This window comes from Cnephaeus nilssonii (genome assembly GCF_951640355.1).
Source record: "Cnephaeus nilssonii genome assembly, chromosome: 10".
NCBI classification, from domain to species: domain Eukaryota; kingdom Metazoa; phylum Chordata; class Mammalia; order Chiroptera; family Vespertilionidae; genus Cnephaeus; species Cnephaeus nilssonii.
This window is the reverse complement of record NC_137081.1, coordinates 2,649,682-2,663,958: the sequence shown is the minus strand read 5'-3', so window position 1 is coordinate 2,663,958 and position 14,277 is coordinate 2,649,682. Positions and strand designations below refer to the sequence as shown.

General features: G+C 51.5%; 1 protein-coding gene across 5 annotated transcripts; it reads left to right on the top strand.

Annotated features, from left to right (window-relative positions):
* Positions 1 to 2,698: 2,698 nt before the first annotated feature.
* On the top strand, positions 2,699 to 12,304 carry OSGEPL1 (O-sialoglycoprotein endopeptidase like 1). Of its 5 annotated transcripts, none has more exons than XM_079782754.1 (8): positions 2,699 to 2,797; positions 4,403 to 4,643; positions 6,608 to 6,995; positions 8,836 to 9,040; positions 9,350 to 9,498; positions 10,526 to 10,656; positions 10,773 to 10,844; positions 12,083 to 12,303. In XM_079782754.1, exons 2-8 carry the CDS (start codon positions 4,423 to 4,425, stop codon positions 12,159 to 12,161), a joined length of 1,245 nt encoding a protein of 414 aa, XP_079638880.1. In that variant the 5' UTR covers positions 2,699 to 2,797; positions 4,403 to 4,422; the 3' UTR covers positions 12,162 to 12,303. The 5 variants fall into 5 exon arrangements, with proteins under 5 accessions (XP_079638880.1, XP_079638881.1, XP_079638879.1 ...); XM_079782755.1 differs by lacking the exon at positions 2,699 to 2,797 and adding an exon at positions 2,964 to 3,649; XM_079782753.1 differs by lacking the exon at positions 2,699 to 2,797 and adding an exon at positions 2,964 to 3,865.
* Positions 12,305 to 14,277: the final 1,973 nt, after the last annotated feature.

Here is a 14,277-nt window from a genome sequence, read left to right as displayed (position 1 = left end):
GCCAGTTCAACTATCCTAGCTCCTCGTTGCATTCCTCATAAATTCATGTCCTAATATATACAGAGCCAGGGTCCATAATGTCCAAAACGACCAAACGCCAGTCTACGCATGCAGCAGGCTTGGGTGGGCGGGGACTGGCAAGCGGGCTGAACTGGCGACCCAGCATTGACTGCTGCCACCAAGGCGGGTGCGATGCGACTGGTTGGGGGGGCCCTGCCATCACCCCACAGAGGGAGGCCCAGACCACCTGGCCAGCCATGGTGGGCGGGGCCTCCCTCTGGGGGGCAATCAATTGCGGAGTTTCTGGACTGCAGGAGGGTGCAGGCCGGCTGAAGGATCACCACCCCCCTCCCCCCAGAGTGCATGAGTTTCGTGCACCGGGCCTCTAGTAGTAGTATGGTTTTTACATAGTTTATTAGCAAATTGAATGTCTGATCTAGCACCCCATAGTCATAAACCAATTTCAAGATATATGAGAATCAGATGTTAAACCCAGCAATCACACCAAGGCCTGCTAGGTTATGGATACATCTGTGGACGCGACACCACCTTAATGCACTTTCTCAATGCACACTTTCCATATGCTGTATTGCAATTGCCTGTTATTAGACTTGGTTCTTTGAAGATAGGGAATGGATAGTTTATCTCTTAGCAACTAATAAAGTTCTGGCCCAAAGGGAAGAACCCCCAAAATATGTGATAAAATCCACTTTAGTAAGACATAATTAGGGAATGAGTATTGTAAAGATTCTCCTGCATATGATTTTCCTCTAAAGTATACAAATGGGAAGTTAGACAACAGCAGAGACAAATGAGCATATCTAGATTTATTTGGAACTCTCAATTCAAGCTGAAGGTTCAGTGGTTAGGCCATCTTTCGTTGAGAATGCCCGTAAGTGACTCTCAAACCATATGATGTGATCGGATGGAAGCCCAGATGCCCGTCCAGAGAGTGCCCACGCCTTTGCTCCAGTAACCTCCTCTCGTGCAATCAAGGACATGGAGGAAGTGTGCCTTTACTTGCCAAAGACAGTATGTGCATTGGGTGTAAGTTTCTAACATGCACTCAAAGGGAGAGTAAAATTCCTTCCTAATGCCCTAGCCCCGTGATCGGCAAACTGCGGCTCACGAGCCACATGCGGCTCTTTGGCCCCTTGAGTGTGGCTCTTCCACAAAATACCACGGCCTGGGCGAGTCTATGTTGAAGAAGTGGCATTAGAAGAAGTTTAAGTTTAAAAAATTTGGCTCTCAAAAGAAATTTCAATCGTTGTACTGTTGATATTTGGCTCTGTTGACGAATGAGTTTGCCGACCACTGTCTAGAGTGCTGCTGTTTTACATAAGGCAACATTCAGACAACGTCAGCCAAGAGTGCCTAGACGAGGAATCTACCAATGACACCAACACTACCAATGACAGCACAGGCCGCCTGGGGCACACCTGCTGAACCGAATTCACACCCAAGGAAAACCGCCCAATGTTCAGGCGAGATTTCAGTGCAGAACAGAGAACCTCTGACCTCCCAGGGCCAGTCAGGATGACATTTTTCTGTCTTTAGGTCGTAATTTTTTTTTTCTTTTGGTCTCTTTTGGGTCAACAGTGCAGCCCAGAGAAAACATGAGTTACCTGGTGGTTAAGAAAACAGACTCCAGAGCCTGACTTCCGACTGCACCTGGTCGCTGCGGGACCCAAACCCTATGAACCAGCGCTTCGTGTAAATGCAGACAGCCACTCCCTCGGGGGCTGTTGGAGGGCTCAGTACATTAATCTGCAACAGGGCCTGGCACATGCTAACTGCCACTTCACTGTTCGTGATGACTATTGCCACACAGCAATAAAAATAGCTGAAAACCGAAGTTTCACCTAAAAAACACTTTCCGTAACATTCTGGTAACTACGAATTTACCTATCTGTATCTGTCACGAGAGGAAGACTTCCGCCTGTGGTGCATCCATCTCACTAACCAGAGCTTCCGGCCGCCAGGGGCCGGCTCTGCCCGCCTGGCCTTGCAGGGGGCTCGCTGGCTGAGCCCCGAGAGCCCCGCGGGGGGGGGGGGGAGAGCCCCTCGGGACAGACCTCCTCAGACAGATGGCAGCGAGCTCACAGCTCAATGAAAGCAGAAACAGGGTGGGGCGCAGAACGTGAGGCCTGCTGTGCTGCAGCCCCGTGCACAATGCATTCCAAAGCAGGGCACTGCATTTTAAGACACACCCCCCCTTTTATTTTTAGCACCGAACGAACCAGCCCACCTTTTCGGGTGGAGAAGTGGGAGCAGCGGCTTAGGCTGTCCGAGCGGAACGCGGCCGTCCTCTGGGAGCCCCGAGTCCTTGCGGCGCCCCCATCCCCGCGTCTCTCAGAATATGGGGCGTCTCAGGCCGCACCGTGAGGTTTGGCGACAGACCCTCGGACATGGAGTGACGAACCAGCTACCCAAGCTTCTCCCACAGGGCGGCGAGGTCCGGCCCAAACCACAGAACAGCCCCTGGGCGCCGGCGGGCAGCCAGACTCCGGGGCCGGCACGGCAGCCCCGTCCCCCGGCGCCCGGCAGGGCAGCCCCGTCCCCCCGCGGCCCGGCAGGGCATCCCCGTCCCCCGGCGCCCGGCAGGGCAGCCCCGTCCCCAGCGCCCGGGCACAGACGGACCTTCCGCGCGCGTCTCCTCGGGGCTGCGGCGCCTCCCGGCCGCCGGCGCCGGGCCGATGACGTCACTTCCGGCGCCGCGGTGGCTTCCGGCGCCGGGCAGGCAGCGGCCGTCCCGGAGGGAAGCAGACGCGCCCGCCGCCCCGCGCTCTCGGGAGCGGTGAGTGGCTCGCTCCTCCGGTGCCTCTGCGCGCGGCCCCAGCCCCACGCCCCCGCTCCTCAGCGGACCGCCGGCCGAGGCCCCGCCTTTTGCACGTGTTTCCATGGCGTCAGCGGAAGGGGCGGGGAGGGGGGGGAGCAGCGGGGAGGGAGGCTCGCGGGCCGGCTGCCTCCTGCCCCCCGCGGCTGGAGTCCGGCCCGCAGCCCGGGCGGCGCCCTGACCCGGGGCTGACCGTGACCTCCTGGGCGCCAGGCCCACGCTCCGCCGCCGAGCCGGGGGGTGGGGAGGGGGGCAGCCCCTTGATTCTGGCAGACAGCCGGCCAAGGCCCCGCTTCCCGGGAGCCCGCTGGGCCCCGAAGAGGAGTCCCCGCACCGGCCGCCCTGCCTGCGTTTGGGGCTGCACGTCTGACTTCTCGGGGCGGGGGGGTGTCTGGGAGCTGAACCCCCACCGCTGTTCTCTGTGAGCAGGTGGCTCGCACCCAACCCCTGGATGCCTCTGCCCCATGGGACGGTGCACATTCCAGGATCTGTTCTCTTCTCCCTGCTGCCCGCCGGTGTGGTCGGGAAAGGGCCTCACACACCAGAGGGTTTTGTCGGGTTTTTGTTTGTTTGTTTGTTTTGTGAATCCTCACCCGAGGGTGTTTTCCCATTGACTTTCAGAGAGGGGGAGACAGAGAGAAACGTCGCACGTGGATTGGTTGCCTCCTGCCCCCGCCCAGACCGGGGCCGGGGATCCAGCCTGCAACTGAGGGAGGTGCCCTTGACCAGAATCGAACCCGGGACCCTTCAGACCCCCAGGCGGTGCTCTATCCACTGAGCAAACCGGCCAGATCAACACCCAGACAGTTCTAGGTGATTTGGGAACAGGAAGCTAGGTCCTCGGCAGCGTGGCAGCGCCAGGGCGTTAGTGATGGGCTGCTGCTCTGTGGGGAAATGGGATCTGGGGACACCCCTGTTAGGATAAACCTCTGGCAGGAAGGTGGATTTAATTCGAAAGACTGTAACTGATGGGTAAAATAGGAGGTTGCAGTCTCTAAGATGACGGCTATGAGAACACTTGTGAACTAGGTGATTAAAGCTTATTTTGTGTGTCTGCTGTTTTTGCAAATGATTAAATTTTATTTTGAAAGATGTTTCCAGGAAATAGGATGCATTTATTTTTACCGATCCATTTTGCCTTTATCGTTTGATTTTTTTTTTAACATTTTGTCTTAATGTTAGCGGTCAAAGAAATAAATAGCACGTTCCGGAGGACTATTCCATGCAACTGTTATACTGTAATATTAGCTTTTTGTAAAGAATAAAGAGGGGTTTGGTAAGAACAGCCTGAGGGTAACAGTAATCCAAAAAAAGTTACATCTGACTTCCCTATTTTCCCCTTAACATTCATTCACACTGCTATTTATATTATAGTATATAAATTACATAACAAGTTTCTACAGCCTTTAAATTTTTTTTGCTGATTTTTATAAGACTTTCCTATGATTTTATAAAACTACACATTAAAAAATAAACCAAGCTTTCAGAATTTGGCTTAACTGAATGGTCAAGTGGCTAATGCCAAATCCGAATAATACTGAGTTTGTTTCTTTAATTCTTTTCCAGGAATTACCAATAGAGCAAGTATGCTAATATTGAATAAGACAGCAGGAGTTTTTCCTAACCCATCAAGAAGGAAAATTTATGAGTATTTACAAAGTTTCCATTTCCATCCTGGGAAAGTCTCTCTTCACAAAGTGGTGCTGGGAATCGAGACCAGTTGTGACGACACGGCAGCTGCTGTGGTGGACGAAACTGGAAATGTTTTGGGAGAAGCAATACATTCCCAAACTGAAGTCCACTTAAAGTAAGTAGACACTATCTTGGTGGTTTTCCACTTTTTTTGGAAAATGTAAAATAAAATAGTTCTTTTCTGTTTATCTCTATATATAAAAGCCTAAGCGACTGAATGACCGGTCGACTGGTCGCTATGACACACACTGACCACCAGGGGGCAGACGCTCAATGCAGGAGCTGCCCCCTGGTGGTCAGTGTGCTCCCACAGCCAACCTCCCTCAGCCCCTCCCCCCAGACAGCCAACCTCCCGCGGCCCCTCCCCCTGGCCGGCCAACCTCCCACAGTCCCAGTCGGCCCTGATTGCCAGTCAGGCCGAGGGACCCACCCGTGCACGAATTCGTGCGCTGGGCCTCTAGTCTTGTATAAAAGTTAAATTTTAGGAGCTAATTGCTTCTCTTGTACAAAAGCTTCTAAGAACTGCTGTTGTTAGACAGCCTTCCCACCCTCAGCCTGGCCTTTAAGGCTCTCCCCAGTAAGGTTGGAACCCTGCCTAATCCCATTGCCAAAAAGACACTGATATTCCCAACTCCAATATTTATCCGTGATTTCCCCTCTTTTATTCACCTGTATGTTTCATGTTCTCCACTGAAGGCCGAGGAGAGCCCGACTGGACTTCTGGCCTGTGTTAATCACTGGAAAGAACAAATCCTATTTCTGTTTCTAGACACTTCTCATGCTGGTGCTATAACGACAATATGCTATTGTATTAATGCTCGGCGGGGTGCAAGGTCTGTAAACCCGATGTTCCCACCAGGCAGGGCACAGACATGAGGGGGCACCCCGGAGCCCTGCATTGGTCAAGGGCCGACTATTAAATAATAGTCATCGCACGCTCCTGCTGAGGGTTTTCATTTTATTTTTATTTTTATAGATTTCAGAGAGGAAGGGAGAGGGAGACAGAGATGGAAACATCCATGATGACAGGGAATCATTCATCCGGCTGCCTCCTGCACACCCCTAACTGGGGATCGAGCCTACAACCCTGGCATGTGCCCTTGACCGAAATTGAACACGGGACTCTTCAGTCCGCAGGCTGACGCTCTGTCCACGGAGCCACACCAGCCAGGGCAGGGTTTTTATTTTGTTTGTACACCCAGCAGGTCTTCAGCATCAAATATGTGAAGGTGTGTGTGTGTGTGTGAGATTTGCGGCGCGTGTTGCAGATTTGTATTCGACGGCTGTGCTTCTCTGCCGCGTGCTGGCACGCTGTCTGCCGGCAACTGGACCTCGTACTTCTTTCCTCTGGACGTTCGGAGTGCTCACCCACTGCTTGTCCCACCCGGACCCAAAGCAGAATTCCCACCTTCGTTCCAGATTGCAGGCTGTCGGCTGTCCCGCCGGGACTGCCGGTGCCGTGTCCCGCCGTGTCTGCCGGTGCGGTGTCCCGCCGTGACTGCCGGTGCGGTGCCCAGAAATAACCTCGCCTCCTTCACTGAGCTGGCTTCCTGTTCCCGTCAGTATTTCCCTCTCCGGTCATCCCAGCGCACGCTGACTCCCGCTGATGCCGTGGCCTCCCTCCCCCTGTACCCGCTTCGTGGTTACAGTGTCCCGGGCGCCCTGTCCCTGTCCTTCCATTCCCACACTCACCCAGTTTAAGGTGTAACCTTCGCCTTTGGCAGTAACTTCAAAAACCTTTGAAAATCCTCCTGCCTGCGGAGAGATCAGTTTTTCCAAAGTCCAGTTTCACCTTGTCCTGTCCTTGCTCAGGATTCTTCCGTAGAAAGCTGCTCGAGATTATGGTGGCGATTTCCTGCAGCGACAAACAGACTTGGTGCAGACATCCCACCTGAGTCACTGCCCGTTGGGTTCCGGCGGCTGCGTTGTGAGACACGTTTGAAAACGTGTGACTAACACTTTTAGCTATAGAACGATTACTTTGAAAACATGCCTTCAGCTCTCATATGTACTTTTTCTTCCCCTGTTTTTACAATCTTAAAAAAAATGATAAAAAGCTTTTTTAAAAATCTCTTTCAGAACAGGTGGGATCATCCCCCCAGTAGCTCAGCAGCTTCACAGAGAAAATATCCAGCGAATAGTGCAAGAGGCGCTGTCCGCCAGTCAAGTCCCGCCGAGCGAACTCTCAGCCGTCGCGACCACCACCATGCCCGGCCTCGCGCTGAGCCTGGGCGTGGGCCTGGCGTTCAGCCTGCAGCTGGTGGGCCAGCTGAAAAAGCCCTTTATCCCCATCCACCACATGGAGGCTCACGCCCTCACTATCCGGCTGACGAATAAAGTGGACTTTCCTTTCTTAGTTCTCCTGATTTCTGGAGGCCACTGTCTGCTGGCCTTGGTCAGAGGAGTCTCAGACTTCCTGCTTCTTGGAAAGTCTTTGGACATAGCGCCGGGTGACATGCTTGACAAGGTAACTCAGAACTAATTTCTACGTTATTTTTTGTTAAGGTGTCGTTTTCAGTTAAGTGGTGATGGCTGCACTAGTACCATTCATCTAAATGTTCCTGAGTGATATCCCATTAGACTGAAAAAATATGTGTGGACTAAGACAAAAAGAAAAAGTAGTTTACAAAAGATGCTTTCTGCCCCATTTCAAATAAAACATGGGAGGTTTACATCAGCCCATAAGCTCACATAGGTAGCAAATGCAGTTATGTTTTTTGTTTTTTTAATTCTTTATTGCTTAAAGAATTACAGATGTCTCCTTTTTCTCCCATTGACCTCTCCCTGTCGCCCCCCCCCCCCCCAACGCATGCCCTCACCACCCCCCTGGTGTCTGTGTCCATTGGTTAGGCTTATATGCATGCATACAAGTCCTTTGGTTGATATCTCTCCCTAACCCCCACCCTCCCCTGCCTTCCCTCTGAGGTTTGATGGTCTGATTGATGCTTCTCTGTCTCTGGATCTATTTTTGTTAATCAGTTTATGTTGTTCATTACATTCCACAAATGAGTGAGATCATGTGATATTTATCTTTCTCCAAATGACTTAGCATAATGCTCTCCAGGTCCATCCATGCTGTTGCAAATGGTAGGCGTTCCTTCCCTTTTACAGCAGCGTAGTATTCCATTGTGTAGATGTCCCACAGGTTTTTAATCCACTCATCTGCTGCTGGGCACTTAGGCTGTTTCCAAATCTTAGCTGTGGTGAATGGTGCTGCTATGAACATAGTGGTGCATATATCCTTTCTGATTGGTGTTTCTAGTTTATTGGGATATATGCCTAGAAGTGGGATCACTGGGTCAAATGGGAGTTCCACTTTTAGTTTTTTGAGGAAACGCCATACTGTTCTCCACAGTGGCTGCACCAGTCTGCATTCCCACCAGCAGTGCACGAAGGTTCCTTTTTCTCCGCATCCTCGCCAGCACTTGTCGTTTGTTGATTTGTGGATGATAGCTATTCTGACAGGTGTGAGATGGTACCTCATTGTGTGCAGTTACGTTTTTCATCAAATAGGATGTTACAGGCAGTCCTGGGTTATGTCCGACTCCACGTACCTCGTTTGGTGGTTACGTCGCCATCTCCCATTTATTTATAAAAAAAAAAGTTCCGTCATTTCGACGTCTGTACGTATGTGCTTTATGTTTTTTATTGTTTTCCACAAGTAAAGGCCAGGAATTGTTCTCTTTCTTTTAAATTTTTTTACTGTGTCACGTCATCACTGCTGTGTCTGTGCTCCGTGTGAGTGACGTGGGTGCTCATGGAGGTGGGTTCCGACTGACGGCCGTAGGCACGGATCTCCCACGGAACCCAGGGCCTGCTGTCTATGTGAAAGGAGGTATTTTGTGAAGTGACAAGTACTCTAACACTGTGAAATGTGAGGACATAGAAAAACAAGGACATTGAAGACGCACAGAGTTCTGTGGTTAAAGGTCACCATTACCAGCACCACCACCAAGCAGGTGCTCCTCCCTCTGCGGTGGAATCCCGCAGAAATCCTGCTGCCAGCAGCTGGCACGACTGGAAGGAGCAGGGCAGATTCTTGTGGAAGAAGCGGCCGTTCTTAGCTTCCAGCCTGTCCCCTCCCCATGGCAGAGCCGGGGGGGGGGGGGGGGAGGCCGGGCCTGGCCGCTGTGGGCAGGCTGTCGGGAAGGCTGGCCCGGCCGCTCACCGGCCAGCTGTCGCCCATGCGTGTAAACGCAGAGCGTGGCTTACTCGTCCCGGTGTGGTGTGCGTTCCACTTCCTTCGCGTCTTGGTTCCAGACGTGCAGTTTTCGGACGCACTGGAGGTGTCGGTCTGTCTCTGGCAGGTAGCGAGAAGACTGTCTTTGGTGAGACACCCGGAGTGCGCCGCCATGAGCGGCGGGAGGGCCATCGAGCACTTGGCGAAACGGGGAAACAGACTGCGTTTTGATCTCACACCGCCCATGCATCGTGCCAAGAACTGTGACTTCTCTTTCACTGGACTTCAGCATGCTGTCGATAGGATAGTAACAAGGAAGGAAAAAGAGGAAGGTATATTTCTAATAAATTAAAGTGGACAGCCCTAGCCGGTTTGGCCCAGTGGATAGAGCTTCGGCCTGCAGACCGAAGGGTCTGGGTTCGATTCCGGTCAAGGGTACGTACCTCGGTGGCAGGGGCCCAGGCCCTGGTCAGGGCTCGTGCAGGAGGCAGCCAATCGATGTGCATCGATGTTTCTCTGTCTCCCCCTCCCTCCCACTCTCTCTGGAAATGAATGGAAAAATCTCCTCGGGTGAGAGTTAACAAAAAAAAATAAAATAAAAGATGGGGGGGGAGTGATCCCAGACTGTGCTCTGTCTGCAGGCCTGGAGCCGGGCCAGGTCCTGTCCTCCGCCCCCGACATCGCGGCCGCCGTGCAGCACGCCACCGCCTGCCACCTGGCCAAGCGCACGCACCGCGCCCTCCTGTTCTGCCAGCAGAGAGGCCTGCTGCCCCCCAGCAACGCCGCCCTGGTGAGCCCTTCGCCCTGGGGAGCCCCTCGCCCCGGGGAGCCCCTCGCCCTGGAGTGGTGGTGCCCTCCACGCTGAGGTGTTCTCCGGGGGCTCAGCCGCCCGTGCCCGGAGGGAAGGGCTCTGTGCCACCCACAGAGGGAAGACCCGCGTCCCTTCCTAGTACCCATCCTGGTGCGGAGGCAGCCTTGGGGGGGTGTGCACAGCCTTGGGGGGGGGGGGGTGCACAGCCTTGGCGGGGGTGTGTGCACAGCCCTGTGGCCAGGAAGCCCCAGGAGGAACGGCAGGAGCTGGTGGCCTGATCTTTAGAGAAACAGGCTGATTTCCTTAAAGCCTGTGTTCCTTTGATGAAATCCCCCCCGTGTTCACAGCCCTGGTGAACTTCTCGGGTGACTGTACCTTAAAGTGCATTCTTCTGAAAATTAGGAAGTGAGGCAAATTTAGATGGTGGTAGATGCACAGAATGGAATATTAAAGGTAGTCGTTCTTAAAGGATTATTTAAGAAAAAAAGTGCTTATAAGTAAAAACTCCAGGGTCTAAGGTATGGTACTATGACTGTCCTTAGAAAAGGGTCAGAGGGAAATAACACAAAAATAGGATAGGAGTGATTATATGCTGATAGTGAAATATTTTGTGGTATTTTTCTTCTCCAATTTAAAAAAAAAATATTTTATTGATTTTTTTTACAGAGAGGAAGGGAGAGGGATAGAGTTAGAAATATCGATGAGAGAGAAACATCAATCAGCTGCCTCCTGCACACTCCCTACTGGGGATGTGCCCGCAACCAAGGTACATGCCCTTGACTGGAATCGAACCTGGGACCCTTCAGTCCGCAGGCCGACGCCTATCCACTGAGCCAAACCAGTTTCGGCTCTTCTCCAATTTTTTATTATGCAAATACATCACTTGCCCATCGTCCCTCTGCCAGAAGGTGATGTTTTGTTGTCTGATGCTGTTTTCCCAGGGTGAGCTACCGGCCTGCTCATATCCGTGTGTGACACTGTTCCTGTGGTCTTCTCCACTCCTCAGGTTGTGTCTGGAGGAGTTGCCAGTAACTTCTACATCCGGAAAGCTCTGGAAATTGTAACAGATGCCACCCAGTGTGCACTGCTGTGTCCTCCCCCCAGACTGTGCACGGACAATGGCGTGATGATCGCGTGGTAAGCCCGGGACGGTGCCTTCCTCGGAACTAGGTCAGGATTAACTGCCCGTTGGCTGTGCTCCGCCTTCTCCTTTAACTCTGGGCTGTTCGCTTTGTTCAATGACCCTTGCTTAGGAACGGGATCGAGAGACTGCGTGCCGGCGTGGGCATTTTATACGACACCGCAGGCGTCCGCTATGAGCCGAGGTGGGAGCGCCATTCCTGCCTTCACGAAGGTCACATTAGAAAAGCCAAACCCGGATGTCGCTTTTATATATGAGGTTTTCGTTGGTTTTCTGGTTACATTCATTTCTTTGAGGAACCTATCAGGTAGATACCTTATAAGAAATAGGTTTGCTACAATTTCAAACGATAAAAAACCTGACAAGCATAGGTTAGAAACAGGTGACGGGTAAGGGTGATGGGTCCCTTCATTTGGAAACAGAGTGGAAACCATGTCCCTGGCCTGCCTCTTGCAAGGCCACATCCCTCTCAGAACCAGCGAGGATGCTGGGAAACTGGAGGAAAATGTGCCGAAAGCTTCCTGGTGGAGACGGGGCTGCGAATAGGCTCTTCTCCGCGCCGCGGAGACACGGCCCAGACAGCTGCCCCCTGCCGGCCTTCCTCCGTCTCCCAGGTCAGAGCTCCTCCGAGGAGCAGCCGTGGGAGCTGGGGAATGGCTCACGTAGGAAGGGGTGCAGGTTTGCCTTCCGCTGTACGGTGAACTGTTCGCCTTCTTAGCTTTATAAAGCATTACAAGACTTTTTGTTATTTTTCTACCTCATCTCAAGTTTTTATTTATTTACAGTATTTGAGAGATGTAAAATTATTTCTTTCAAAACATCTCAATCCCCAAAGTCATTGAGTTGTATACATTGAGTGGCCAGATTATTTTGATCTCTGAACGCATAATAATCTGGCCACTCAGTGTGTGTATGTGCGTGCATACATATATATATTAGAGGTCTGGTGCATAAATTCGTGCATGGGTGGGGTCCGGCTAGCCTGGCCAGGGGGAGGGGACATGGGCGGTTGGCCGGCCTGCCTGCTGGTCGAACTCCTGGTCGAGGGGACAATTTGCATATTAGTCTTTTATTATATAGGATATACACTGAGTGGCCAGATTATTATGCATTCAGAGATCATAAAAATCTGGCCACTCAGTGTATATTAAATATGTGTAGCTTTTTACAAATGTCAAATATACCTCAAAGTGGTTTTAAAAAGTCTCCAAATTTAGATTTCTTATTAATGGGACTGGCCTTTTTTCACCCTTTATTCTGGTTTGAGATCCTTGTGTATTTATGTAAGAACTATCACCACATGGGATTAATTATAAATTAGATACGTGTGTTGTTAGAGTTCTAAGCAAACAGTCTATAGAACTAGTGACAGACGAGGAAGCCAATGTTTGCAGTAATGTGATTTGTTTGATTCTGATGCAGATGTCCTCTGGGGGTGGATATTTCCAAAGAAGTTGCAGAAGCCGCCATAAAAGTTCCACGATTAAAAATGAAGATTTGAGCCCGGCCGGCATGGCTCAGTGGTTGGGGGTCAACCTATGAACCAGGAGGTCATGGTTCGATTCCTGGTCAGGGCACATGCCTGGGTTGTGGACTTGATCCCCAGTAGGGGGTGTGCAGGAGGCAACCAATCATTGATGTTTCTATCAATAAAAAAATATTTTTAAAAAAATGAAGATTTGATTTTTGCTTCTCAAAAAATCCCTAAAGGTAATATTTCAACATTTCAGTTTTAATTTTTTGGATATCAAAGTTTAGGAGATACATAATATTGCTCATCAAGACTTTGTTTTGTTATTCCTTCTCTTGCGTTTGATGTTCGGCACCTGCTCTTTTGAGGGACTTCAGCAGTGTTATTGTCTTATAAGAGGATGTATGTTTTAAATCAAAGCCACAGTAAGACGTCGGGGGAGGATGCACTGGTGCTGGCAGGCAGAGAACCAGCCCTGCAGGGAGAAAGGCGGTGACTCGGCTGAGTTCTGGCCCGTGTTATGCAGGCCTGGGTCTCCCCGCTTTCTCATATCAGAGTAGGGGAGCGGAGGCGGGGGGCGGCTTCTGCTGAAACATTAGCCTGACTTTTCCAAATAGAGAAGAGTTTTAGAAAGGGGGAGCCAGGCCCAAATCGTGTCAATCACAGAATTCTAAATCGAGACAAAAGGTAACTGGCGAGCGGTTGTCTGTTGGTATAGACATACCTGTCAGCCAGGTATGTTCTCTGGAGCAAACGGGATGTCTTTACGTTTCCTAAAACCCACCTGAGATGTTCACAACAAGAAAAGCGGCATGCAAGTAGCTACTCGCGCATTATACTTTAAAAAAATTATCTCTATTGTTGAAAGTATTACAGGCGACCCCCCTTTTTCCCAATCGACCCCCCGCCCCTGCACCGGCCCCTCCCAGGCCTTCGCCACCCTATTGCACTGCACTTTTTAGTTGACCACATATATTTATATCCCTTATTGGAGAAATTTTATTCAATTGATGGAAGTGTAGGTGACGAAAAGGGTTTTGTTTTGTTTGGGGATGATTTTCTTGAATCGGGAACTTTGTACTGCAGATGTCAGAACAGTTTGTCCCTTTTCCCTGCCTGGGTTAGAGTGACTTTAACTGTAAGGACATTGCTATCGACTGTTCACGTCCTTGGAGAGATTTCTGTGCCGCGCCAGCTCGGCCAAGGGTGACCCTGAGTGGGGGCGGCTGAAAGGCTTAGAAAAGACAGACAGGAGAATGAAAGCTGGGTCTGGGTGGGACGCTGCTTCTCTGAGAGACAGTGCCCACGCCCACGAGCCGTGTCTTTATTTTATAGCCGATGCCACCAGGCACAGTGAGGGCGTGGCCAAGATGTTTACAACATTCTCCTGGGTTTCAATCCCACTCAACTACATGCACCTGAACGCTATCGAGCCCACATCACTCAGGCACGTGGGGCCGTGTTCGGACCACAGGTTCAAGCTGACAGCTACAGCTGTTGGCGATCACTGTGCTGGGCGGCCCTGCCCTCCGAGCTGGGACTTGCACGTGGCCGTGAGAGGACTGTGCCCTCTCAGCAGTCCGAGGCTGAACCTGTCCAAACCCTGTAGCCGCTCCCCACAGATTTCCCCAGGAGAGACTTACGTTAAGGCATCCACGCGGGACCAGGTGTTAACGTTCCAGTCAGCGCTTGCTTTACGGAGACACTAGGAGGCCAGGATCAACCCTATGACGACAAGATGTCTCGGTTTGGTCCCACCTTAAAGTCGCTGCCCTTTGGGGAATTCCACAGGTCATCCTACCACCGCTCTCCGGGCAAAGACACCACGTGGTCCCGAGCCGCAGAGGACCCCTCTCCCTGACACCCCGAAGAAGGCGCTCCGTGGGGAGACCGCCACTCTTCTCAGCCACGCTGCTGTCCCTGACGGTCATGAGCTCAGGTTTCTCTTTTTAAATAAAATGTGTTGAAGGGATACATTTCAGGTGTTAGACGCCTCTGCGTTGGCAGTATTGATCATTAGACGCCTCTGCGTTGGCAGTATTGATCATTAGACGCCTCTGCGTTGGCAGTATTGATCATTAGAAGCCTCTGCGTTTGCAGTATTGATCATTAGACGCCTCTGCGTTTGCAGTATTGATCATTAGAC